The 27,571-nt window shown below is 41.1% G+C and overlaps 2 protein-coding genes across 11 annotated transcripts in view; one reads left to right on the top strand and one right to left on the bottom strand.

Moving 5' to 3' along the window:
* Window positions 1–1,532, top strand: part of CASC1 (cancer susceptibility candidate 1) — a 28,943-nt gene extending 27,411 nt beyond the window's left edge. For 4 of the 8 annotated variants that reach the window (XM_014957015.1, XM_014957016.1, XM_014957013.1 and 1 more), the window contains 3 exons: window positions 50–217; window positions 436–549; window positions 1,114–1,528. In XM_014957015.1, the coding sequence (XP_014812501.1) occupies window positions 50–217; window positions 436–549; window positions 1,114–1,389 (558 nt within the window). In that variant the 3' untranslated portion in view covers window positions 1,390–1,528. Of the gene's footprint in view, window positions 1–49; window positions 218–435; window positions 550–1,113 lie in introns of all 8 variants that reach the window. The other 4 variants (XM_014957018.1, XM_014957019.1, XM_014957017.1 and 1 more) reach the window with 4 other exon arrangements.
* Window positions 1,398–17,759, bottom strand: LRMP (lymphoid-restricted membrane protein). Of its 3 annotated transcripts, none has more exons than XM_014957023.1 (20): window positions 17,700–17,759; window positions 16,564–16,669; window positions 16,101–16,248; window positions 15,151–15,232; window positions 11,874–11,920; window positions 11,725–11,789; window positions 11,482–11,598; window positions 9,317–9,399; window positions 9,119–9,191; window positions 8,216–8,270; window positions 8,102–8,129; window positions 7,423–7,563; window positions 6,848–6,982; window positions 5,882–6,029; window positions 4,943–4,986; window positions 4,147–4,224; window positions 3,978–4,042; window positions 3,380–3,481; window positions 3,100–3,204; window positions 1,398–2,084 (listed from the first exon to the last, which is right to left on the bottom strand). In XM_014957023.1, exons 3-20 carry the CDS (start codon window positions 16,160–16,162, stop codon window positions 1,841–1,843), a joined length of 1,674 nt encoding a protein of 557 aa, XP_014812509.1. In that variant the 5' UTR covers window positions 16,163–16,248; window positions 16,564–16,669; window positions 17,700–17,759; the 3' UTR covers window positions 1,398–1,840. The 3 variants fall into 3 exon arrangements, with proteins under 3 accessions (XP_014812509.1, XP_014812508.1, XP_014812510.1); XM_014957022.1 differs by having other exon boundaries at window positions 16,564–16,672; XM_014957024.1 differs by lacking the exons at window positions 11,482–11,598; window positions 11,725–11,789; window positions 11,874–11,920; ... (2 more) ...; window positions 16,564–16,669; window positions 17,700–17,759 and adding an exon at window positions 9,900–11,427.
* Between the last annotated feature and the right edge of the window lie 9,812 nt (window positions 17,760–27,571).

A 27,571-nucleotide genomic window follows, 5' to 3' on the forward strand; every position in this document is an offset into this window, starting at 1 on the left:
AAAATAGCTTTCACAACCAGTAAGATGCTTTCGCTGGTTTGTACAACAGGATAATCAGTGTATGTTGTCTTCAGTAGTGGTGGAAGAGAAAGATGTGCTTTCCCACATGACAGGAAAATGGATAAGTCCACTTGACCTAAGAGCAGGTTTGAAAAAGGCTGGTGTGAATATTTTCCCAGGAGAGCATTCCCACAAGTATGTCTCTGTGAATAAGAAGGTGAGTGCAGGAGTGGGTGGTTTTCTTTGTATTTTTTTTTTTTTCAACCTATTTTTTACATAGATAACATTTTCTTGGACGAAGCCCTGTTGTGCAGAATCAGGTGGCAAATATAGAGGTGTTCTGGCAGCTTACACAGTGAATTCTGGTTAAAGCAAGCTTTTTTTTCCACATTATAATGGTATATATATTTTCTAACTTGTACTTTTGCATTACAGGCTCCCCTAGCAGAGGATAGGGCATATCAACAGATGGCACTGGTTGCATCTGCTTTTGCTTTTGCCTGGAGCAAGTGGAATCTAGAAGCAGGTCGAGAGAAAGTAGTGTTCAAGGTCTGTGGATTTAGACTACACTTCTAGAGAACAACAGCACAGAACCACCCCAGTTGAAGAGATAGAAACAAATTACAGAAGTTATTATAATCTCAAACATTGTCTTCAAGTGCAGCAGTTTTAACATTTAGGGTTGACTTCTTAGCAGTGTTCAGTAAAACTTCAGAGCCTGCCTTACAGCTCATGCATTTGTGAGTTTTCTGATGGGACACATGTCCCAGTAACAAAGACAGCTGGGAATGTGCCAGGATGTGTAACTGATAGCTCAGCTACTGAGGCTGCAGCCAAGGCTAAAGGATGATGGAGCTGGATGCTGGTATTCACAAGTAGCAGCCTACTGCAATAGCAATCTGATCTGCAAGATTAATTGTTAGTATCTGGACATTTCTTCTTGTCCAGTACCCGATGCACACTCTTAGGCACAGAGTGCTCGTATTGTTTTAGAAGGTCGAAGCAACACCTTGGTTTTGTCATCATATTACACTCATTACACTAGAATTTAGAATATGTACTGTAAGTGTCATGGGCTTCATCTTACAGCCCCCTTTTTTTTCCCTGCAACAGGTAAGTGAGCATCTTAAGGCAGATTCTATCGAAGACAAAGACTGGTCTCTTTACATGTTTAATGGTGAGAAAGCACAGAAGCTCAAGATCACTGAAACCAGTGAAGCTTTTTCAGAAGAGCTAGAAGATGATTCTGAATTTCACTCCACACTCTACCATATGCTTAAAGACTTTGCCAGCAAAGAAGCAATGGATAAGGTGGAAGCAGCAAGTGACCTGTTTATTGATGTTGTGTATCAGCTACTCCTGGCTACGAGAGTTTTAACATACTCTTAAGTACTGCGTGCTTTCCTTTTAAACTTTATTATCAAAAGCTTTCAATAAAGTTACATTTCAAGTCTTGAATCCTTTTCAGTTCAAATCATTGGAACAGCTTCCATGACTAAAATGCAAATAAAGTTCAAAAATAAGTTTTTTTATTCTCCTGTGGCTAGACCACTTCATTTAATTGTTAGCTACGTTCAAGATTACTACCTGTTTTACTGTAAACATGAATAAAACCAACGTACTTTTAGGTACTTGTAAAGATGACTTTTCTCAGAATGGGGGAAGAAAAGTATTTCGTAATTTCAAGTCATGCTTTTTAAAAAAAAGAAAAATCATCTCCCCAAAAAGCACCCACAGCCCAACCAACTAACCCCCAAAATATAACCTTAATTATACTAGCTCAGCTTCTCAGACTGTCACCCAGAACTTGCACGTGTAACTACAGATGCCAGAACCTGCGTTATACCGGGGGTGGCCCGTTGTGTTGAAGTCCTGTGTATGGCCACAACAGTTGCTGTAGTGAAGTCCAGGAGTCCCCAGTTCCGACAGGTGCTGCATCTGCTGGTCTTTGAAGAGACAGCCCTGTGAGGAAGCTTGTGAGAGCAGCAAGCAGTACCAGGATGGAAACGGAAACCCAGAGAGTTTTGTTGGCGTTGGAAAAGGAAGCCTTGAAATGGGATGCCCACGATGACATCAAATTGTACCTGTGCAGAAGAGTCAGAGCCGTTCAGTTTTTCTTCAGAACTTCTTCCCACCCAACTCCCCCACCCCAGAAAACCTCTGAAGCAAACCAGACCCCACAAATGAACAAACAGATCCTTAACTATCAAAAGTGAGAAGGTTGTCAGTGTAGGGGGAGCTAGGTACAGCGGTCACTTATGGTCTGGGTTTACAATGCTGCCTCATCAAGATGGTCATCAAGAAGTCTTGCCTGTAGAGAGCACCCAAAGTAGTAGTCTTATGTTTTATTGTTTTCTAGGGCTTTGGTGCCTTTTTGAGATGAGGGAGAATTCCTGCTCTCACTGAATACCCAAATCCTACACCTCCATCGTTTATCAAATAGCAGGAAACAACATATTTGTTGTCTTCTCCGTTTTACACACTAGCATCATTCCTTCTCCCTCCCTCCATCAGGAATGCTCACGGTGGCATCTTAGCATAGGATATCCATATGGAAAAAAGTTCCTCTGTAAAGACAGCAGACCTCCTTCCCTGCAAGGCAGGGGCTTCTAAGAGGCACTCGTTTAGGACAGCACTCTCTTCCCTGACTTGAGATATTCCAATAAATCAGCTGGAATAGCCTGGAGTTAGTCTTGATAACTACTTGTGCCTTAGTGCCTGCCAACGCTGCCCTTGAGCACAGGCCTCAAACCCTTGCTAACACCTATTCTTGTAGGAATGATCATGAGCTGGTGGTGCAGCTATAACAGCTCCCAAGATGAAATAAATGATCACGAGCTGGTGGTGCAGCTATAACAGCTCCCAAGATGTGACCCCAAGAGGTGGGATCACAGTATGAGGCTCCTCCTCACCTTTCAGGATTAATAATGATTCCCTGAAGAGCGAGTGAGTCTCTGGCACCTGACATGACTCATTCCCAGTTGATGGGTTTAAGAAGTTGGCATTAACAACCAAACCAGAACTGCTGCTTTGCTTCCTCTTCCCTCATCCCCCACCCAAACGCCACTTTACCTCACCATGATGTGAGGAAAAACTTACGCTGACTCTAGGTTCCATTTGGAAGAATGTTTCCCTTTTTCAGAGATGCTTTCCTTCCTTGGTGGTTCTTCTTGTACTTCAGCAGGCGATTCCAACTGCTCATCTCTGTAAGCAAGCGTCAACAGTTCCAAAGGTTTCTCATCCAGCATTTAAATTTGACAGAGCTCACAATTTCTTAGCTTTATAGACCTGATCAGGCAGTGGGCAGTTAAAGAGTTCATTAACAGCAAACTGACCAGCCCTGCACACACATCTGGAAAGAGGTTGCTGTTGAACTTACTTTATTTCAGGATGTTCATCTCCGTATTCTGCCCAAGCGTACGTGCTGATGAACCGCTGTAGCGAAGGGCGCTTCTCATTTGGCTTTGCTCCTAGCCGTCCCCTGTCATATTTTAAAGAGATTTGCCTTAATTTCCCCTTCAGATACATAGTAGGAAATTAGAAACTCAGCAGAGGGCTAGTCATTTGGGTAGGCCTTAGACAAATAACTTTCAAAATCAGTTGCCTGAAACTAGGATTTATTTTTTTAAGAAAAAAAAAACAACACACAGAACAAAACACACCACAATACCCAAAGAACCCACAAAACATCCAGTTCCAGCAATGCCAGCTACCTAGATTTCCTATTTTAGTTCTAAAGCAAGAAAGTCAAAGTAGTTTTTTTAACTCTCAATCATTAATGAAAAAAATAAAAAAAGAAGAGTTGTAATATTTAGTCACAAAGACTCATTTACCTCTTGAAGCACATAAAGCTAATGTGAGAGGTGTAGCCTAAACATTATTATACTGCAAGATGCTCCATAATCTGCTTAATACAGGGCACAGTTAGAGTTGATAAATATTTAATCCTATTCGAAGACCAGCCCAAGTAACTTTACCAGCTGCTTGATCTCCTGTTGAATTTATCACTCTGTTCATCTCCATCAGGTTCACGGAGTTGGGCCTGGAGAAGAAGTTGGACACACTTACTGCACTGCCATTTTCACACTTCAGCCCAGCCAGCTTTGAGAAAGAGAAGTACCTTACCCTCTGGGAGCCCTTACTTACCAGTGGCAACCCAATACCTGCATTTCCAACACTCCTAGGCAACGTTGCAATGCTAACTCTTCGTAGGGCTGACGATGGCTATGCAAATAAGAGGCATTACTGACTATCAAGGAATGACTGGATTACTCACTGACCACATAGAATACCATCTGCTTTTATAGAAACTGTATAGAAAAATAGATGTTGATACTCAGCTTGAAGCGACACACCAAGAAGAATGAAGTCATAAGCAGAGCCCAAACCATATTCTTTAAAGCAGTATCTTTCCACATTAACTGCTGTTCCTCCCCTAAGCATCTGAAGAGAGGCTGGCTACACAGCTTCCAGTGAAACACCGGAATTGAGCAGGTCTAAATTCCTCTAATGGTGCTCACAGGAATTTCTACAGTCAATTTGAACTGCTACCACCTATTTTTTCCATCTCTGTGCCCTTCTGTGCTCTGTAGCCCCGATGAACAATATAATGAACAATATACATGAACAATATTTCTTAACCATTGCATTCAAGAGCACCCATTTCAGGTTCTGTGAATGCTTCATCTTCTAAACAGGACCACATGCAGTTCCCTTGGGTTGGTGGGGAGAGGTGGGGGCAATTGAAAACATATCCTTGTGTCTGATGACATCAGCCCATATTTGAGACAGAAAACCACAAAGTAAAGCATGTAGCAGAGCACCAGCACATGACAAAGCAAAGACAAGTAAAGCAGAGCACCAGCACATGACAAAGCAAAGAACACCACAAATACACACACACTTAATTTCAGCTGTAAATTTAGGCTGTAAGAGCCATTACCTTAAAGTTAAAAGAATTTAGTAGCTTTTTATTCGTAGATTCATCTGTGAAAAGATCAAACATCAGAAAGGCTTACAAGAATGCAGTAGGGTTTTTTGCAACTCAAAGTCTGACTTTTTGGAGTGTCTGTTTAAGTGAAGAGCTTCTCTGCATACTCTCAGAAAGCAGAAACAAAGATTTCAGGAAAAAGCTTTCTATTGCATTAGGTAAGTGAATATTCACACATTATACATCCTCTACAAGCATCAATTTCTGTTGCTCTCATTAAATGTACTGTTCTATGATTAAGGCAGTATCCTGTTATAGGGCAATCTTTTCCAGTCAGGAAGAAATACCCTGCGATTGAAAAGACTCCTGTGAGGATTTTACCAGTGTATAAGACTGCCCTTCCAGTTTTTAAAATATATTCTCTATTTTTCATAAGAATTTAAAACTTCTCCTGGCAAAGATGCAACTGCACATGCCATCTGAAAACCTGACCATTGTACCATCTGCTTAGGGGGGGGAAATTCAGAACACCTGCACTTAAGGAGCATGCAATTTGTATTTTGAGAAGAGCAGGAAGCATCTGTAAATATCAGTCAGAGCTCAGCTATCTAGAAATAGCTGCTGGGAATACTCCCGTGTGGGTGAGCACCCAAACTCACTGCTCATAAGGTTACCATCACCATCACGTACACCACACTTTTCTAAAAGCCAGAATACAACTGCATACCTGCAATGTTTTCCCCCACCTTGAGATTCATGACAATTTACACACATCTAATCTCACAGACTTTCCAATACTGTTAGTAAATTGCTATTTTTTTCCTCTAGTTTTAGGAAAGGACATACAACAGCCACACAACCCCTCCACCTAAGAGGTTAAGCTACAATTAGGTAAGGGTCTGTCTGGCAGGTGCTAGGAGAAGGAAAGACAAAGCAGCTTTTCTTAGTTACCTCGATCTCCAAGAGAACTAAAGGATCTCTCATTCTGGAGCAAGACTTGTTTCAGCTCCTCAAGTTCCGCGTGTTCTTTTGCGTACATGCGCTTCAGGTTTTCCACATGTTGGATCATTACTTCCACAGCCTTGCTGACACGGCTCTCCTAATAGAGTGGATGCAACAGCAGTAGAGAAGTGGCTCTTTGAGGAACTGCATCATGTTTAAATTTTAAGACTTTTTTTTTAATCCCCTCTAACCAGCTGCTCTCATCTTGCATCACTGCCATGCAACATCCTCTCATTTTTGTCCACCCGTTCAAAGTTTCACTACAACTTATCTCTTCACACATGCCCAATTTACACAGGTCTCACTTCCTCAGTGATTACCCTTATTCTCACAAATTAGTCTTCATTCTCTGAACCCTTACAACTCCTCCTCCTCATCTCTTTCTCTGACCTACAGTCTCAGCTGCCACCATACATTTGCTAGTATTGCTAAGTCATATTTTCATGCTGTTTTTTGGTATTATACACAACTACACATAGCATTTGAGTAGGTCATTGTAAATTTCCATAGATTTAACTTATTAACTGCCCTTTCTGTAAGGCACAGAACTACCAGTTGGACTGCTGTTACCACATTTCATTCTTGTGGACTCTACCATATACATCCCTCTCATGCAAAGTTCTTTCTTGGACTTTTGCTCGTTTGGGTTGTTTGGGGTTGTTTGTTTTTTTTTTTAAGTCCAAGGTGTGTTTTGTCACAATGCTAGTGCAATGTAGCTGCTCTCACAGCACCTGGGATTTCTTATAAACACGAACAGATCTGAGAAAAGAAAGCTGGGACTAAGCTGTACTGGTCAGTCTGCATAACATACATGAGACTCCCAAATCTTATTCTGGAATCAAACAGACAGTGGTATCCCTTTACATCTAGAAGCTTTTAAATTTCTACAAAATACATTTATATGGAAATGGTTACCTGATTAATAGCTCCCAACATCTCTGCTCTACTGGCGACTCGGGCTGCATACTGGCCAAGAAACTGCAAGCTTTTTTGCAGCTTCTTAATGATTTCCTGTGCTTGGTTATCTTCTTCACACAAAGGGACTAGAGCCTAAGAGGCATATTGGTAAGAAAAAAAAACAGTCTGAGCTATTAGTAGAGAGAGAAGGGTGAACCCAACTGATGACACTGAGGAGTTATGTTCAGGCCCACACAGTCATGAGATCAGCATCCAACATCCTTGATCAGTATAACTTGATATAGACCTTCAGCGGGCAGGTGCCTCAGCTTATCCAGCATGAAATCAGCTGAAGACAGGGGTTCTTGCCTGACACCTGTGCAATAGAAAAACTACCAACTGCCTGAGCATGCTCAGATGAAGGCTACCCCTCAAATGCTGTCTCTCATATTCCAAATGCATCACTTCAGAACTTCATTCTGATTTGCTTATAACTTATTACACACCCCCCCTCCCCCCCAAAAAATAGCAAAAGAAAGACACTTTCACAGCCGTTCATCCCAGCCATCCTTCCAGCCTTGTCCAACACTAACCTCTAACATCTTCAGAGCATTTGTGATCTCCTTTTTCAAATTTTCTTCAGCTAAGTCTCGGGACCTTTCTTCAAGCTTCACTCTCTTGTCCAAGGTAAACAAATCACATTTAAAACCTAAGGACAACCTCAGAAATTCAGCCTGTTGTGGGAGAGGAAAAGACTTCAGAATAATCCAAGTTATGCAGAAGCTTTAAGGAGATTTACATACTGACATGACACTTGGGACCATACCCCTGAACAAAGTTATAGGAGATATACAGAAGGGAAAGCAAACACAGCCCACTTCTGCAAAACCAGTCGTCCCATCTGTAGCCAGAATAGGTGATATCTTGGCAGCACACAGCGTGCCATCTGTGTCTTTTGGCAAATCTGTCTTAAATGAACACATTCTGCCCTGAGAGAAGGTCACAGCTATCCTCCTTCAAGCTTGCAAACAAATTTTTTTTTAGTAGTGACAGATCTTTTGTTCAGTTTTACCGATTGCCACCTTCTCTTGTCCCTTCCAAAAATTTAATTGTGATTGGAAAGACTGATTTCAGAAGACAACTTAGAGAAATACATCCAGGTTAGACTACTCAGCATCATCGTTTTATACAGGACTAGATATCAATCAGGGCTTATGTACAAGATCCTTCTGTTGTCTGAGATACTTAAGGATACAAGGAGTCAAGACTTACCTCCACTTCTTTCTCAGTAGGAGACTCACTGTAGGATAAGAAGAAGCAATCATGTAACAGACTGCAGCTTTAAATTCATACCTGCAGGTGATCATTGAAAGTCAAAACACTTACGGTTCATTTGGCTTTGATTTATCTCCTTTAATGCCACCTGCAGAGGGTGAACTCCCTGAGAAGAGAGGAAAAAAAAAGTTCTCAAAAGCGAAAAGCAGCCTCCTAAAAAGTCTTTTTAAGCCTCGTGAAAGTCTTTTTAAGCTCCAACAGAAGCCACTGTTAAAAATTAGCAGTGTTAAGCTCTTGCCAATTAAAAATAAATAAATAAATGCATATTTCAGAGTATGTTAGGATTAGTACCAGTGAGAGTGCTATCTTACTTGTACAAAGCCCCAAAAGTTAGTTAGTTCTTCAGTTGGCTTCAACTGGCATTTAATTAGAATAGGAAAGTTAATTATAGGTTTTGCTTTAAGTCCCCAGCCCATGGGTTTGAGATGTTTTGTGACTTGCTACATCACTAACTTAGTAAACTCCAAAGGCAAAAGGCGAGGTGATTAGAAGAGTAGAGATGTCTAAGCACACAGTTAAGTGGAAACATTGGCCACCTTTTCAATACCATATCACCCCAAACTCTAGCTAGCAGAAAGGATGCCACTGTACAAAGATTTGACCCTTTACAAATCTTTGGGGAGGGGGGAGGCATGTGCCAGAACTGCTTCAAATATCCCAACTCCTTTGCAACCCTGAAGAAATTTTCCTTCCTGCCTAGAGGAAGAAGGGGTCTGTTAGATCAGTATCTGTAGAAGTCAGAGAAGCAGGTTTTGTATGATAACATCTTCCCTCTCTTCATCGCTAGCCCGTTTTGATCCTTAACTACACCTACTAGTCATTAAAACAAAACCCCTCGTAATAACTGGTGTGGGGCAGGCATTTCTCTGCACCTCTTTACACAGCTCCTGACACAGATGACCCAGGCACGCACTCCTGCGAGTTACACATCTGTGTTCAGCAAAAACCTCTTACCTTTCCTACTGGAAACCATGGGTGACGCTTCCTCACTCCGCTCTTTATTGTTTTCCTTTTCCTGGTCCACCTCCTAAAGCCATATCAGAGAGTAGTTATAGTAAGGGAACAGCCACAACACCACTGGAGGGGCCTGTCCTCCCCTGCAACGTTTTTCTTTGTCACTGCTCAGCCAAAACACGTTACTAGGACTCTTACCAGGTCTTCCTTTAAAATGTTTTGAAACGCAGTTTTGTGTTCTTCCGTCACAGGGCAGAATTCCTTCTTGGTCAGATCCGTTCCTGGGGAGAAACATTCCCAAAACTAAATGTAACTCAAAAGACAAAATAAACCTCCAAGACCCAGTGTGCTAGCCCAACAGGGCTAAAAGAAATTGCAGAAAATGCCAGGAGAGGGCATTAAGGAGGAGGCAGCAGCAGAGAACAATATAAAGACATAAAGGAAGAAGTGTGATGATAATTATGTTGGCTTGAAAAAAAGAAATCCCAATAATAAGTGTTACATATGAATAAGTGAGGATATTATTCCTTGTTATGGTTCCTCTAGTTGAAGTTGAAAGAGTTACAGTAATATTCCCTTGGTTAAATTAATTTCATTATTTTGTTATCAGCATGGGATTTTTTTGTTTGCTATTTAAAAAGACTGTTAATTAATTTTGATTTGAAATTCTATAAGCACAGAAACGTATTAAAAAAAAAAAACCCATGCACAAACTGATGCGTGATGTTCTCTTTCATGCTATGGAATATCAGATAAAGTCAAGAAATAGATGCTACTTCACCTGCTATTACAGAGGAGCTTGAGCATAACCAGGTCGTGAAATGCATGCAGTTCTGGTATTTCAGGTGTCTGCAAGCTTCAAGCGTAGTCTAACACTTGGACTGTCCTAAAAACTGAGCTAGCAGGGTGCTGATAGACCCAAGAAAAAAAAAAACCTCTCTTTGCCAGAAGAGTGGTAATGAACTGGTACATTCAGGAAGCCATAATGCCATTTCAAATGCAACACAGACTTTCAAGGGCCACAATCTACAGAAGCTTTAAAGGCAGGCAAAAATAACCACCAGAAAGACAGCTATTAAAAAGATTTGTAAAGGAAAATATTTAAGAAACTGAAGAGAGTCTAAGAAATCCACTAGTTTCTTGTGTAGCAGTAACTCTGGTAGCTATTTATACCTTTTAGAACATCTAGATTTTTCTTCTACTTTTTCTCTTTATGTAGTCATACACACGCCCCCACACAGATGCAAGCCAAAGAAATGGCAAGAGAAAATCCAATCAAACCTTCAGGTTTGAAGTGTCTTTTTCCCCCCCCCCACCAGCCTTCACATGAACAACATCCTCCATTTAGCTCTCCCTTTTGTCCCTGCAGATTTTTGCAGTACCCCTGCATATCTGACCTGGCTCCCAAGCACCTTTAGAAGACCTTGTGTGGTACTAGCAAAAACCACAAGCGAAGATTCACCAATGTCTCTGTTCTAATACTAGAAACGCTTTCTATTCAGAGATGTACAACAGGCAGCAGGATCTCAGACTTTAAAGCTACTCAGACTGTTTCTGATCTTCTTTGCATATCTGTTTCCTCCTTGCCAAAGGCACCTCAACCACATATGAAAATTAACTGCAGAGGCAAATTGGAAGAAAGAAAATATGCTTGAGTGAGGGGGACTGAATTAGATGTCAGGAAGATAGTACTAAAGAAAGAAGCAAAAACAAACAAGAAACTATGACAAATCTTGTATTTAGGTAAAGGTTAAAAAAAAATGGTTACTAACAAGCTTGCACATGTATCCTGTACTACCTATCCAGATTAGGTTTTTTAAAAACAGCTTAAATGCACTGTGTACATGTATTACACTTTTGTTTTGCTTTTAGTTTTTAAGGGAAAGAAGCACCAGTAGGTTTGATAAGATAATTCTTCTAGGTGTTTGTGGCTATAGCAACAGACAGAACCATACAAAAAGGCCTCTATCCTCATCTCTCTTCTTGACCCATCCCAGCTTCTTGTGCAGTAAGCATCAGTTTTGAAAGAGAGAAAAAGTATTATTTAGTCTAACTATACGTCACCATGTTTTTTAAAAAACATGAATACATTTTCTTTTCTCCCAAAATTGCCCCACAATGTTCTGCCAGCTAAGCAGGCACCAGAATGTCCCATTTATTCCTCACAATGCTGTAGGCCACTGGCCACCTGTAAGTTAAAGCCGTATTCCCATTCAGAGTCTCAGAGCACTTGCAGGCAAAATTGTTTGCAAACCCATAAATTCACAAGTTGCCACTAAGTTATTTTTCTTACTCAACTTCCTCACTTCAAAGATGTGCTGGAAGCAAGCCATTTCCTCACTGTGCTGCGGCAGTTACCCTACCTGATTCGGGACCAGCCGGATCCTTATTGTTGTTTTTCTTCATTGCTACAGAAGTTGGCATATCTTCCTCTTTTTCAGGTGAGCACTTGGGTGATTTTTCCTCCATAACAAGGCAGCCTATAATATCAGGCCATAGAAGACAGGGCTCTTACTGTTCAGTAACTGTGCAGACTTGAGCATCCCTATTCCCAAGGCTTTCAGTGCAAGAAGTCCACGCAGCTGTGCCCCAAATCAAGGGCTTACCTATTACTGGGGCAGTGCTTTCCAAAGAGGATGTAAGAACTTCTTCAGGTGAAGTTAAGTGATCACTGCAAAAAACAAAATTATTTCAGACACTCATCCGTATTATATAATCTTGATAAAGGCATTTAAAAGCTGGCACAAAATCTGACCTGGATGGGACCAAACTGGCTGGTAGTGTTGGCTCTGCACAGTCAATCTTAAGATGGAAAGAGAGAAGAGTTAGTGTCAGGGAAAGGTTTGTCTTGTCAGTAGAAAATTTGTATGTCAAAGTTTTAATAATTCCTCCAGCTGTTCCTAAATTATTTCAACTGAAGACAGTAAGGGCATACATATTCAGCTGCTAGTTTAAAGCCATCCATCCATCCAGTCTACAGCTTAGCACGTTATCATCATTAGGAGCAATAACTATGTTTCTGCAGAAATCATGTCAGGAATATCATACATAGGGATGTATTTTGGTTCCTGACTTCATTTTTTGCTTCTAATGCATGTTTTCAAACGACAAGTGTATGTATTACCATACCATTGTTCTATCCTAATGCTGTGCATGAAGATACATCCATTTTCAAGATCTTGACCTCAAACCCCACAAGTGAGGTGCACAGAGCTTATTCAGCTATAGATGTCAGATTCATTTAGGTAAAAAAAAAAAAAGCATTAATAATAACAGCTCAACTAGGGAGATGATTTGGAACATGGAAAACTTGCATGTTATGCTTTATATTTTAATCACGTGCCTTTGAATGACACTGGTTTTCAGTATTATATATAATTACCTAGCCAGTTCAGGGGGCTTCAGGCCTCCTCCTTCATACGCAAACACCAGAGAGGAATTCAGCAGTTAAAGGCTGGTATGTAGTTTTAATCATGTTCTCTTAGCTGCTACAGTGCGGTTTCGGGCCCAAGTCTTATCACATTACAGACAAAACCAACATCCTCTGAAGTCATTTAATATGGCAAGGAAGATACTAAATGGGAAACATCCCTCTTCCTCATTTCACCCTGGAGAAGTCCAGCGTGCTTATTCAATTGATAGATTGATCTCTCTTGTGAGTGACAATACAGGGTAAAACAGAGGTTGGAACTCCACCGGCTGCTGACAGAGGAATGCTGAATAGAAAAAAAAAAATCCCAAAGGTATCTCCAAGCACAGAAGGCATGAGACTAGCCAGCTTTGGTAGCTCCCTACATATCCCTACAGTTGTCCAAGGCCAATCAACTGCTCCCAGCATCAGTAAGTGCATTTGCTCTCCTCTCCACTCCCTTCACCCATCAGAGCTTGACTGCCCTCACAGGGGCCTGCCCCAGCCAGTCACACAGTTTCCTCTAATGCAAATCTAGGCTATTTTTATTCTTATTTGAATTCTCTATTAAGCTTAAGGAAATACAGCGTTGCATTTGCCTTGTTCAGGGCATTAGGTCTGCAGGAGTTTTGGGGAAGGAGAAGGTGAAAATGAGTAGCATGTTGGAATGAAAACAAAAGAAACCTAAAGGGCTTTTAAAGCACACACCCCAACAAACATCCCTTGAATCATCTGGAACCGACTAATTATTCTATGTGACCTCTCCCTCCCCAGGAAATCACATGGGTAGTGGTTTCTGTTTACAATGAAGGAGACCCCCTCAATTCATTTCTTAAAACCCCATACTGACCATTAGGATTGTGAGCTCCCATGGATTGCACAGAGTACACTTAATAAGACATAACCACCAAACCCCACACACTCTAGATTTCCTAATTAAACAGATTTGCACAGGATATTAGAGAATGGTTCTTCTTCCTAATCAAAGAATTGTGTCAAAGATGAGCCTGCAGCACGATCCTAATAATTTTTCCCCCCTTTATCTCTTCAATTACCATAATAATTCAAGGATCTTCTACCACAACAGACAAGACTGTGGCCAGAATTTGTATAATTCCTCAAGCATTAGTATTTGGAAAGCCTATCACCTGGCTTTTAGCCTGTGATACGACTTTAACATTTATAAATCAAAACAAGTATAAAATGCCCAAGCTTCATCTGGGCTCTCACAAGAGATCCTTTAATAAATAGCCCCTAAACTCTCACAGTAACAAAGCTTTTACAAAATAATTTGAGTTACTTACATGCTGAAGGGCTCGATCTGCTCAAATGCATCTACCGCCGAAGTATAATTAAGAAAACTAGGGAGACTTTCCCTATTAAACAAGGATATCCAAATTTTGCTGCACGTGACAGTTTTTAGACCAGATACTGGACACAGCCTGTTTGCCTTTTCTCTGGGGCAAGCTTTAACATTTTCATTTTCCCCTCTCTAGATTATTCACACAGAAAGTTTATATTAAAAAAAAAAAAAAGGCAAAAATGGAAAGTGACATTTCTGAGCCCAGCTGGAGTTACAGAAAACTCCAGAGCAACAAAACACAGGCATTTCAAACAACTTGGCAGGGCCTTGACTTTCCAGAAGGACTGGATAAAGACAGAGCCTTTGAGATTATCCTCTTTATGGTGGCTTAAGTAGTAGCAGCACAAACTAGGAATTCCAAAACCACAGGCAGTCCCCCTCACTCTTACTTTTTACCCTCACTGCACTGTCTGCTTTGATTCAGTGCTACAAGCAGACCACTGCTGCACTTGCAGATACCACATGCCAGCTGGGATAGGTCTGAGGTTGCCTGCTCAATTAGTCTTGCAAAGGTTATTTCCAGGTTCCCTGACCACTGACCAACACTCCTCCATCATCCACCACCAAGGCCAATACTGGAATTTGTAAAGCTGGTTAGAAGCCCTGTGTGGACACTCCTCCACCATCACCACCAAGGCCAATACTGGCATTTGTAAAGCTGGTTAGAAGCCCTGTGTGGCACAGAGTACAACTAGGTGTGCTGAGCTGCAGCTCATCTTGCTGTTGCCACAAGAAAGCCAACTGACAGCTCAAGCTGTAGATGCAGGATTCAGTACTGCAGTGAAGGCACATCTAGGCACACCAGCTGAATCCATACAGCAAACATGTCATTTTTCAGTTACGTGGTAGCTGTCAGAGAAAGTGCAGAGAAAGGCAGCGTTCACAACTAAAACATCCTGTGGTTTCTTGCAGGTGGATAAAAAGAGCAAAAAAATCACTCAGACTTCCCTGGCAGAACTGAATATTGCTGCAGAAATAGCAGTCTCAGTCCTTGAAACCACGTTTAAAATACTACTCCTCAGCCAAAAGCGTGACCCAGGTGCACTTGAACGTCAGGACAGTTGAGTCTATAACTACGGTATTGCAGAAGGAGTGACTATCCCACACAGAACAAGATGTCACAACCCCCTGCTGACTGATGCCAGCTCCATTCACCTTGGAGAAGTGCCAATTTATAGCTGCTTAATCTGGATCCTAGTAAGGCACTAAATGCTTGAACCCATTCAAACCCCCATCTTAGGCATCGGAGATAGCACTCACCTCAGTAAGTGAAGAGTCCATCATTGTAATGGAAACAGGAAGGTCTACATCAGTAGAGTTATCAGCAGAGCGTATTTTCCACCTGGCAATACACATTTTATTTGCATATTGCCCAAACAACAGAGAGAGATATTGTCCTTTTTCCTTAAGCACATAACAACCGAAGTAACCACTATCTGTACAGTCAGACAGCTGGTCTTTCAGAGAAAGACAAATTCATCACTAGCATCAATCCCTCCTCCCCCAAACAGCAAGAGCCACCACCAGTCCTTCTCCCAACCTCCTCCTCACTGCATAATTCTATGGAAAACCAGTGACAAAAACTTCAAGAGCTGCTGAGTCTCTTTTGCTGCAGACTGCCTGCCTCTGCATCTTCAGGAATGTCCCTATCTTTTAAAACAGTGACTGACAGTAGTTAGCTAGCTAGCTTTCACTAGCTTAAGCATTTCAATCTCAATTTTAAAGACCTAAGGAGGCAGCTCGATAAGGAAAGACTTCAGAATTCTTGTTCTAAACTCAAAAAAAAAAAGTGACTCCTCAAAGCCAAAAGGATTTTGGCTCCTAAATGGGAGTGTCAGTTGGAAGTTAAATACTAAGAGTGACTCCTCAAAGCCAAAATGGGAGTGTCAGTTGGAAGTTAAATACTGAAAATGGACACAAGAATGCCTACATCATGCCTCAGTTCACCAGGACGGAATGGAAACACCATCACTGTATTTGGCTAGTGGTCACACCAGCAGTTTCAGTAAACAGTGTTTAATATTAATTTTGTGAATAGAAGCAGAGTGTTACCCCATAACACCATTAGCTGGCCACTGAGTGTCCAGTATTTCCTGTAATACTGAGTTCCTGTTGAACTCAGCATGTGCTGGGGATGCAGCTTCCTCTTGGAACCTGCTAGGCCCTGTGGACTGTTAACACCTTCTCCCCAGTTTAATCTCCCATCTTACTTGCACCCCACTAAGGTCACATCTGAAGTGGATGCACGTCTCAGATGGTGGCTTTCAAACATGCAGGTGCCAGAGCTCTGTCTCCAAGGCCAATCCCAGCCATGCACAAGAGAGTTATTTGGGCACGAGGTTTCCAAGGTCAGAGCATCTGTTGAGAGAGACAAGCGGGAAGAGTGACAGTCACTGGCAAAGTTGGATTTAGTCACATGTCAATTTTGGACTTAGTCTAAAATAATCAAGCAGCAGACCAACCAAATGCAGATTTACAATAAGGCAGCTTCCATCTTGGTGTGAAAAGGTCAGGTTATGTGGCCCTAAGCATTTTGTAGATGGAGAATCTGCAGGATGGGGATTTTCTGTCATTCAGGTTATAGAAACTTCCACATAGGACAGCTGTACTACCTATCAACTCTTCCTATATTTTAGGAGAGATAAAAAAATGGCCAACACCACAAGGTCTTACCTAGCAGAGATGTACTATGCCAGTATGAATTATCTGAGGACAATGTCCCAGGAGCTTCAGTGCACAAGGTGGGTCCTTCACTCCACAGTTGTTTAGAGCAATGGAGCTGCTAAGTGAAAAATAGCAAGTGCTGCTGTTATTCAATTATGCTGAATACATTAATGCCACCAACTGCATACACAGACACAGAGCCATACCTGCATAATGTAATACTAACAGTTATATAAATACATCATTTTGCCTACAAAAGCTCACATCCTTAATTGACAGAATAGATACAGGAAGAGGTAGAATTATTCAACTTTATGTTTGCAACAGACATTGGTTCAAGCTAGGCCTGGAACTAGATACACAACCAGACAAGTGAACAGGACAGGAGAACTGAGGGAGGGGGGAAACCCAAAAAACACCACAAGATGCCCCCCTTTCCTGCAACAACCAACCAACCATTGTGGAAAAGGAACCATCAACACAATGAAACTCCGAGCAGCCTCCCCCTTTCAGGCAAGACAAGCCAACCCAACCAGAATGATTAGGAAGGAGAACATTTGTCCAGTGTCCAGCTCTTGCTACACAAGTCAGCTTCCCCCCAGCAGGAGTGGGAGAGCTGCATGGAGACCAAACACTGCCCCCACCACCCCATGCCCCTGGATGTACAGCCCTTGCTTGCTGTTTACTCCTGAAGATGTGTCATCTGAAGATGGCCAGAGGAAAGTTGTGAAGCAGAATGTGGGTAGCTGCATTTGACCCACAGTTGTTTAAGTAATGAAAAATGGAGAAGAAATTGCAAGAGGTAACCCCATCTTCGGCCTCTGATCCTTCTCAAAACACAATTTATCAAGTGCGTGTATTTTGCCACAGTGACTGTTCAGAAGCAAGACAGAAGCAATAGAAGACTGGTTTTGCAGATACTTTTGCATATATTTTCAAAACTGGTTTTGAATATACTTTTGTATGCATGCATACATGTGAACGCTTATATACATAAATATATATCTCAATTTTTTATTGAATGTTTAACTTGACAAAGTTTCTCACAAGTTATTTATTTCTTTCTGGTCATTAAAAAAAAGGAACAAACAAAATCAGCATCCCATTTTAACAGGCTCAGCAGTGACCATAGCAAACACCCTTACCTTCCCTTTTATTGGCTCAGCTGATGTGGGCAGCAAATTGTAGTCAGATTCTAACTCAGCACAGCACTGTTGCAATAGAGAAATAGTTGAAGGCAGAGAGATGTAGAAGGGGGGGAAAAAAAGGTAAAAAAAAAGTGAAGGAGCATTACAACTGATTAAGAGCAAAATGGAATTTTAACTTTCTAACTGAACTATTTCAGCTATCAGGAAAACTAGGCAGTTGTTCTCCCTTGCTACTTTCAGCCTTTAATTCTGCAGAACATTAAGCACAAATACAGGTTTTCTTCACATGCAGCTAGTCCACAGCTTTGATTCTGCTCCTCTGATGCCCCTGTTACTGCCTAAGATACATTTTAGGATCTTCTGTTTGTCTTTATAAATGCCTTGTTATTCTATGTTAAATCCAGACTATTCAGACCCTGAGCTACAGCGTTCCTCACTAGAGCTGGTTGGGAAAAACGGCCTCCCACAACATGTACTCCTCCACCCCCTTCCAAACTTGAAGAAGGTGGTATTTTTATTCAAAGCAAAAGTACTTCAGAGTTACACAATTCCCAACACATTTCCATAGAGGAGCAGAAAAGTAATAACCGTTTCACTGCCTATTCCAATGCCTGGATACTGAAAAATATTTTATTACAAGACTTGAAACATTTGTTTTCAAGACTGTGTGGAGAAAAGAGGGCTGATCATGCAAGACAAATCACACCACTGCATCAAGGAAAGCTTCTCTCAGCTCCTTTTGATAAGGTCACCAGCAGTTATTTACAGTGAAGACCAACACCACACCTGTGAGTTCTACCCCATTTTTTTCCCAGAAGACTGAAGGAGGAAAATAATAATGGGCAGATCAGTACGTACAGTTTACTGCCTCCACAGTTACATACATGTTAGAAAAGAAGAAATCAGATACTGCCAAATTACTTGCAGTTCATCCCAGCTATAGATGTTCTTCCACCAGAGCACCTCCTGTGCGAGCCTACCTCTTTTTCTCCAAAACAAGCATCATACCTGACACACCAATTCACAGAGTCTCCTTTGAAGCAGTTCCCATCTTAGTGTATTAACAGTTGCTATGAAGAGATATTTACAAGTCTTACAGGGCTCCTTATAGTTAATGTGCAGATCCGTACGTACAGTTTACTGCCTCCACAGTTACATACATGTTAGAAAAGAAGAAATCAGATACTGCCAAATTACTTGCAGTTCATCCCAGCTATAGATGTTCTTCCACCAGAGCACCTCCTGTGCAAGCCTACCTCTTTTTCCCCCAAACAAGCATCATACCTGACACACCAATTCACAGAGTCTCCTTTGAAGCAGTTCCCATCTTAGTGTATTAACAGTTGCTATGAAGAGATATTTACAAGTCTTACAGGGCTCCTTATAGTTTGATAACAAGTTACATCAAGTTATTTGATAACAAGCTGTTATAGTGTCTTTAAACCTGACTACCTAGCACAAACCCTTTATACTTTGCTTTATCCTAGTTATACCTACAGCAATTTTTCACAGGAAAGAAAATTTTAAAAGTGTATTTTGTTTTTCGAGTTCTGGAAAACACTGGGCACTTTTTCTTCCCTGTGGTTATGTTTTCCCTGATATAAAAGGGAGGAATGCTTCCCCACCTCAGCGTTAAGGTGCCACAGCTCCCTGTAGAAATTAATAACTCCATTACAGCTTATTGGAAGAGAAGCATTTGCCCTTCCAATTCGACATCCTGTACAGAAGCTTTTAAAAAAAGAGTAATCCGTGGGCTTTACCTTATAATTAAAACATTCTTTGTTCATTTGGCAATGCCAGGGCCTGCCTCTGGTGACTTCTACTTTGATACAAGTCTATTGTAGCTTTTATACCACAGCTAACAACGGTGAGGGAAAGAGATTTCATTAGCACCATCACCTCAGTGCCCATGCAAAAACTGAAGGCAGCTCTCAGAAGGTTGTTCAGCTTTTTTACTGGATGAGGGCTGTAGCAATTAGTGGAAAGCCAGGATTAGACATTTGAAATGCAGAATGTTGACAGGCTGAAGTAGCTTTCTTGGCCAACGGGTTCCCTCATTTCTCACCTCTTATCCTGCAGGTGGGAAGAAGTAGAGGAATGAAGTGGGTGGGTGGGGAAGAGACTACAACCCAGCCCTTGAGTCATAAGGGCACTAGACCTGTCTGGCTTTCTGCAGGAACCAATATAAAACATTATCCTCCCCCAGTCCCTTCCATGTTTGGCAGACCTGTTCTTCATAACACCTTGCAACTTCTCTACGTATCTACCAGAATAAATAGGAATAACTATTTATTTACAGAAGGAGATCTCTGCAAACTACCTAGAGCCACTTAAAGGCAGTGTCTCAGCCACTGTGTTGTGGTAGTGGTGTTTTCTGGGGGTTTGTTTGGAGTTTTTGTTTTGAATCACAGTGGCACCAGTCTTCCACATACCTGGGGTTCTCTCTTTTTTCATTTACTCTAGCTCTCTTTGCAAAAGAGCTTTGTCTATTCAGAGCTGGAAGAATGATAAACCGTTTCCATTTTTATGCCTTTTGGTAAAAAAAAATTAATCACTCCCCCCCACTTTGCAGAAAACAGTAAACATGGAAGCAACCTGAAAACACATATGAACAATGCCAAAATATTGATCAGAGGACAGCAAGCACAGCCTGGAGCTGTTTCTGCCATATCGGTGCTTAGCAGGTGTGCCTTAGAGCTATGACATAGGGTCCTATTGTAATTTTTCCTACAGGACAATATATAGTTTCACATAAAGTTGTAAACAATGCACTTAAATGTTCAGCCTGTTATACAGCCTTGGGAAATGCATACCTGAGGCCAAATGTTCAGTAGGCTTAAGGCAGTCAGTTTATTTTATTTTTTCCTATAAGTGGTACATACTCCAGAATGTGCAAAGAAAAAAGATACATGTGCTGGAATCAAAACACTGCAATTTTAACTGCCCAAGCTTTTGAGATGTTGATGTTAGCAAGCGAGCAGGAGGTAGTATGAAGTTTCTGTGGTTCTGTAACAAAAGTTGCGTGTGTACAACGCAACAACACTAAAGAGAACAGCCTAATATAATACAGTTATTCAAAAACACAAAAGCAAATACAAGCAAGTGAAAAGAATGCAAAAAAATAAGAAATCAGATCTATTTGGTACCGGAAGCTTAAGAAAGAGGGATGACTTTGTTAGGAATACAGCAGGCTGTTTCAGTGTAGCAACAGCACCTTTGGTAAAGGGATGCCAGTGCCACCCCCAGAGCTACTAACCCTTCCCTCGTAGGACTGGAGACTTTGTTAGGAGATCCTGGAGCTTTGGGCCAGCCCCACACCTACACACCTGATTCTCAGCCCAGCTGCCATGATTGTAGATCTCTTAAAAGGAGAAGGAAACATAGAAAGAAAGGAAAAAAAGAAAAAAAAAAAAACCACACTCCACAGAGCCTTTTTCCCTTTATAAACTGCAAATTAGTCCTATTCCCCTTGCCATAACTAAGCCATAAAGGATTTGCCCATGCAATAGCAAGCGCTGGCACACTGCCAATAGTTACTCACTTTTCTGGTCTTCCACCTTTTCTTGAAGCAACTGGCAAATGCCTGTTAAAGCTGCATTCACATTCTGGAGTTTTTGCTGCTCAGAAATGGCTTCCTCTAACTTGCCTTTCAAGGATGCGGCTTCCTCACAAACAGAGCGAAAAGCTTCAACTTGATCCTCTGCCTAAGCACAAAACAATATTTAAGAAAAAAAAGAAGGTAAGAAAAAAAAAAATAGAGCAGCCCAGCTAACACAAGGAGCCTCTCCAGTTCACATAAATGAAACCAAACTGCATCTGTTCTTTCTCAGGAAGTGATAAAGCTCCCTCTGAACTTCTGCATTTTTACATTGGGGTGGACTGTATATGGAAGCTATTTTTGGTGGGTTTTTTTTTTTTTTTTTTTAAAGCCACCACAAATATGCAATGCTGCCTCTTTCATCAGCAAACTGTTGTCACCACCCCCTCAAATTTTACTTCCTCTGCTGGTTCCACTTTTGCAATGAGGCACTCCGTTCACGAACATGCCATTTCCTTTCCCAAGAACAGCGATGCATTGTGTGTAGCCTTTTGTACCTGCTGGCTTGTTTGCTGCATAGAAGGAACTAGACTGTCCCTTACCTGTTTGCTGGCATCCTCAAGCTGCTTCGTAGCTTTTTGCAGCTCTAAACCGAGGGCTTCTGCCTGGCCAGCAGTTTTTTCTTGTAACTGTTTGACAGTTTCTATCTCGCATTGCCTGTGGGGTGAGAGAGCACAAACCACAATCCGTTACTGACATTTTAGAGCAGGCATGCCCAGGAGATGACACACGCTAGTCGTTGAGACATGCATCAAGTCCCACGTTCAGCTGTTAACATATTGCAGCTCCCCAGGATCCAACACCAGGGACTTTGTTCTTGCCTAAGCACAATCCAACCCAGTAGGCAGACAAGGCTTTTCTACAGCAGGTCCAGAATTAGGAAGGGGATGGAGGCTTTCCCTGGTTTCTCCCCAGAAATGTGCTGGCCCCAGCCAGCTGGGTACCACAGTGAAAGCTTGGGGAATATCCAGAGAACTCTCAAAGAGCGAGTTGCCATTTGGTCAAAATGCATTGTCTCATGGTTTGGGAGAACTAGTAATTGGATATAGAGTCACAGAAGTGTCTAGGTTGGGAGAGACCTTTAAGATCATCTAGTCCAACCATCAACCTAACTAACCCAACACCTAACAACCTAATAAAAAGAAACACAAACAAAAAAAAACCTCCACATTACTAAACCATGTCTGTAAGCACTATATCAACCTGTCTTTTGTGTACCACTTGACCAAGTTCACTTGGAAGTCTGGGCATCTTTAGAAAGCCATTCAGATATTTTGAGAATGCAGTGCTTATTATCTCTAGAATAATATTATTATCTCTATCTATAGAATATATAGAGTCAATCATTCTAGAAAAGATACCCAGGAGCTATTACTGCAGATATACAGCCTCATCAGATCAATTTCTAGTGTTTCAGAGGGTATTTTGCTTGACAGCAAGCAGATGCTATCAGAACCAATGCTAAAGATAATGTCTTTCAAGGAACCCCTTTCTTTTCCACTGCAGAAACACTTTTCCCACTTCTTCTCCAACTTCCTTTCATAGTTTTTTTTTTTTCCTCGTTGCTGCCACCACAAACAAATTTGATACAGAGAGCCAGCTTTAAGAAACCAAGCAATCAGTATTTTTATCAGCTCTTTTCCAAGTGAAGGGAGAGCACGTGGGAGGTCTATATTAACAACATTAAATGAAAGATGTCAGGCAAAAGTACAGTATGACTGCTCTGCATTAGCTCACAGGGGCACAAAGCCCTAGGAAACTGTTTACACCCCAAACCCAGGTAAAGGCATATGCGTGAAAATTTACATTTAGCACAGGATAGCAGAAGGCTGACACCGTCAGTAAGCCTAGGTTCCACGAAGCAAAAAAATTCAGATTAATTTTTCTGGGAAATAAACCTTGACTAGCTACTTTTCTAATTGTCTGAGGAGAGGAGGGAAGGCAGACAGGCAGAGGTTTACCTCTTTTGCTGCCCTGTTCGGAACATCAAAACTCATACCAGGAATCATGGGCCAATGAGTTACAATTTTAAGTTATATTTTCATATTTAATGAGATAACTCATTGAAGGTATATCCTTGAAAAACTGGAGCTAGCAATTGCCTCTCAAAACAGTAATACCTGCTAGCATATGTTTTACAGGTTTTCTACTTCAGACAAAAGCAGCAGTTTACTTAATGGTTGCACCTGCTAGATAGCCCTCTTGCTTTAACTGCTCCATCTGTGGCCTCCCTGGTGTTTTCAAAGACATCTCCAAGACTGTATGTTGCTTCATACGCAAACCTGAGCTCCCACGCACTGTTAATGTTATGCTAAAAACCAGATCCACTCTCCAAAACAGCAGATAATTTCCTCTGTGAAAAGTCTTCAGTATTCAGTAAACTTTGTTCCACAAGACAAAAAAACCCCTACCCAAACCAAAACCAAAACAACCCACCACCACCAAACAGCTGAGCAACCAATAAAAAACCTAAACAACCAAAATAAAAGAAAGACACACAGGCTTTGAAGGGCTACCTGGCAGAGAGCTCTTTCTTTAGGCAAATCTGCTCGGTTTTGGTTCTCCTCAAGTTGCCTGCCATTTGAATAAAGTCCTTGTCTAGGGATTCTTTGTATTTTTCCAATAGATGAAGTTTCTGGATCCAAAGGTGTCTTTTTTCTACTAGTTCTTGCTTGAGAACCTGTGGAATTTTGAAACTGAGTCGCTACGTGCTTAGACATGGAGCAGAGCCAGAGATTAACCCAGAGCCCCAGGATACATGATGGGAATTGATTTCCCCTATTTAGTATCATCATCTACATCCAACATTAACAGCAATAAAGAAAGCTGATGATTGATGATATTTTGTAATCTATTCACACAGCATCTGGTTGGTGAAGGGGGGTGGGAAGAGAGAGAAATGAGGAGAAGTACAGTTTAAGGAAGAGATTATAAAGGAGAAATGGGTATTTGCTTTGTACAGAAAGTGTTTTGTGCAGTCTAATAGGTTAACAAAACTATCTAAACTTCAAATCTGTGCGTTCTTGCTCCTGAATCTGACGGGATGTGGGGCAGACAGGCTAGACTCCTGCCAAGTGTTAATACTTTATGATTTTTTTTTTAGGATGGAGCAATGCATAACACTTTGCACAAAAAACCCATAAGCCTTCTGTATGGTAGTTCAATTTGACAAATGCCTCCCACTTTCTTCCAAAGTTACTTCTACATCAAAAGCCCCTCAGCCTTTCTTTCTGTGCATATCTAGGGTACACATTAGCCCTCACAGTTAGCACAGTTAGCAAGTATTTAAGGAAAGTGTGGCAGAAGATTACATGGTGTATGAGGGAGCCTTTACAACTTACCCCAGAAAACCTCCATCACAAGATGCCCAGATACATCAACAAAACCCATATCTCATAAGGGGAAGTGTTAATAATGACCATCTTGCAGGAAACCCTAGAACTTGATGACATTTTGTAATCTATTCACACAGCATCTGGTTGGTGAAGGGGGGTGGGAAGAGAGAGAAATGAGGAAGAGTACAGTTTAATAAGGAAGAGATTATAAAGGAGAAATAGGTATTTGCTTTGTACAGAAAGTGTTTTGTGGAAGTACAGTTTAAGGAAGAGATTATAAAGGAGAAATGGGTATTTGCTTTGTACAGAAAGTGTTTTGTGCAGTCTAATAGGTTAACAAAACTATCTAAACTTCAAATCTGTGCGTTCTTGCTCCTGAATCTGACGGGATGTGGGGCAGACAGGCTAGACTCCTGCCAAGTGTTAATACTTTGATTTTTTTAGGATGGAGCAATGCATAACACTTATGATTTTTTTTTTAGGATGGAGCAATGCATAACACTTTGCACAAAAAACCCATAAGCCTTCTGTATGGTAGTTCAATTTGACAAATGCCTCCCACTTTCTTCCAAAGTTACTTCTACATCAAAAGCCCCTCAGCCTTTCTTTCTGTGCAGATCTAGGGTACACATTAGCCCTCTTCATCCCTTGCAAAACAAATGCACAGTTAGCAAGTATTTAAGGAAAGTGTGGCAGAAGATTACATGGTGTATGAGGGAGCCTTTACAACTTACCCCAGAAAACCTCCATCACAAGATGCCCAGATACATCAACAAAACCCATATCTCATAAGGGGAAGTGTTAATAATGACCATCTTGCAGGAAACCCTAGAACTTAGACTTCTGTGACCCTTTCCTCAAAGTACAACTACGTCCATCGGCACCAAATTGAGTATTACAGGAAAATAAAAACCACACAATAAACCCCAAATAAATCCATATTTCAGTTTGTCATTTGTGTCTAAGAGATTAAATCTGTCCAGAGGGATGATCCCTGTGACACAGGGTTTCAGTTTTACTTCCAATTTGTGGGAAGAATAGGAGAAGAGGGTAAAAATGAAGTGTCAAGTAACAATGCATCCTCTGTATTTCGCTGAACAGTGACTTGCAGTATAAAGTGCTGAGAAAGAAGAATCCAGGCCTCTTTCTCTGACCTTGTTCAGCTGAAGATAAAAACTGAGGACTCTCTTTTGTAAGGAAGAGAGTGTGAAACAGAGATCAGGTAAGAATGAGGTTCTTGTTTTGGGGATTTTACATTAGTTCCAAGGGGAAAACATCAATCCTACAGCTATGGACCACATTACCTACCTGCAAGTTAGAGTCTAAGGTTATTTGTGAGCTTCAAACAAAAAAACCTCTAGCACATTGACTATCATGTTAAAAAAAAAAGAAAGCCTGAGCAGCATTGCTAGGATGACATGGGATGTGACCAAATGCCCACATCCTGAAGATCAGTTTCTCAGGCAAGGCAGGCAGCACTTGCTCTTCGAAATAACATGTTTTTGACACATAAGTGGTACAGGCTTATCAGGGCACATGCGTCACTGTCTTATCTTCCAGCAGAAGGGTGAAAAAGTTTTTAATGTCCCCATCTGTATATGCTTAAATATATGTATATATGCACAAAACCACAGACACACTTAAGGTTTACTTTATGTATAATATACTTTAAAACATACTTTAAAAAATACAAAAACCCAGCAAAACATGTCCATAAAATATTTCACAGGACATGGTAGGGAAGTGTTTAGGCTTCAAGGGATAGTGCATGATTCAAGATTTAAGTATTTTATTTTTTTTAAATCTACTGTTGTCAATTCTGTATACCATGGATCCCAGGATGGGACCTTGTATTTTTAAGAAGCTTATTCCTCCTTAAGCCTCTGTTAGCTTAGTTTCCAAATGCATTGCTCTCTAGGAGCCAGAATAGGATTCATTTACTTTGATCAAGTCCAACACCCACACCAAAAGTTTTTAGCTTCACATGTTTAACAGGAATATTATGCCAACATGAATGGTAAGCAACAAGCATTTTTCAGCTGTGACAGTTTTGAAGGAAGACTGTTTTGGTCAAGATAAAGTTACAGCAATGTACAAGCCAGCAGTTTCCTAAAATCTGCCCCAAAGTCACACCAGGGTGAAGCAACTAAGGTGCTTGCACTTTCTCCAGGGAGAAGCTTTCAGGATTTACATAAAAAAAAAAAAAGAAAAAATAAAAAGAAAATAAAAAGCTGGCTGAAGGAGTGGATGGCTGCAATAATTGCCCCTGTCTGCCCAGGAAAGATGAAAAGGGGCAGCTGCAACATTTTGTAGCACTAGAGGAAAAGAAGGGTAGCTTTCTGATTAAAAGCTAACAGCTTAAAGCAGTACAGACTGTGGTGCCACCTGCTATTACCCTAGTGGGATGAATTGAGGGGTTTTTGCATTTATTAAGGAGCCAAAAAACAGCATTAGTATACCATTTGGTGAAGTTCTCTGTAGCAGCGTTCTTGACAATATATGAGCAAGAGGAAGAAGGTTAGAAAAAAAAAAAGCTACATCCAGCAAGATGAAAATTCAGAAACCGTGCTGTTACATGGGAGGGGAAGAGGGAACAAGAACAAGATAATTGAGCTGTGTCTATGGACTGCTGCTACCACATGGGGAAGTATTTTTGCCAGTTACCTTGTGCAAAAGTCTTTACTTTTCAAGCCTCGTAAGAGTTATAAGGACTAGTAAAAATACATATGCTTTTAACATAAATATGTTTTTGTAGAGACTTTTCTGTGTGTCTAGCAAAAGCAGAACTATTTTCATTTCAAAAGAAAGCAAACCCTATGAAGGTTTTTGATTTGGAATCTTGTTATAAATTCACCTGTCTCCTCTTCTTGATAGTGAAATCTGACTATTACAGTAGTTGGATTCAGAGCACAGGGGAAAAAACAGGTGCCAGAGGC

Source organism: Calidris pugnax, unplaced genomic scaffold, assembly GCF_001431845.1.
Source record: "Calidris pugnax isolate Ruff unplaced genomic scaffold, ASM143184v1 scaffold189, whole genome shotgun sequence".
Lineage (NCBI taxonomy): Eukaryota > Metazoa > Chordata > Aves > Charadriiformes > Scolopacidae > Calidris > Calidris pugnax.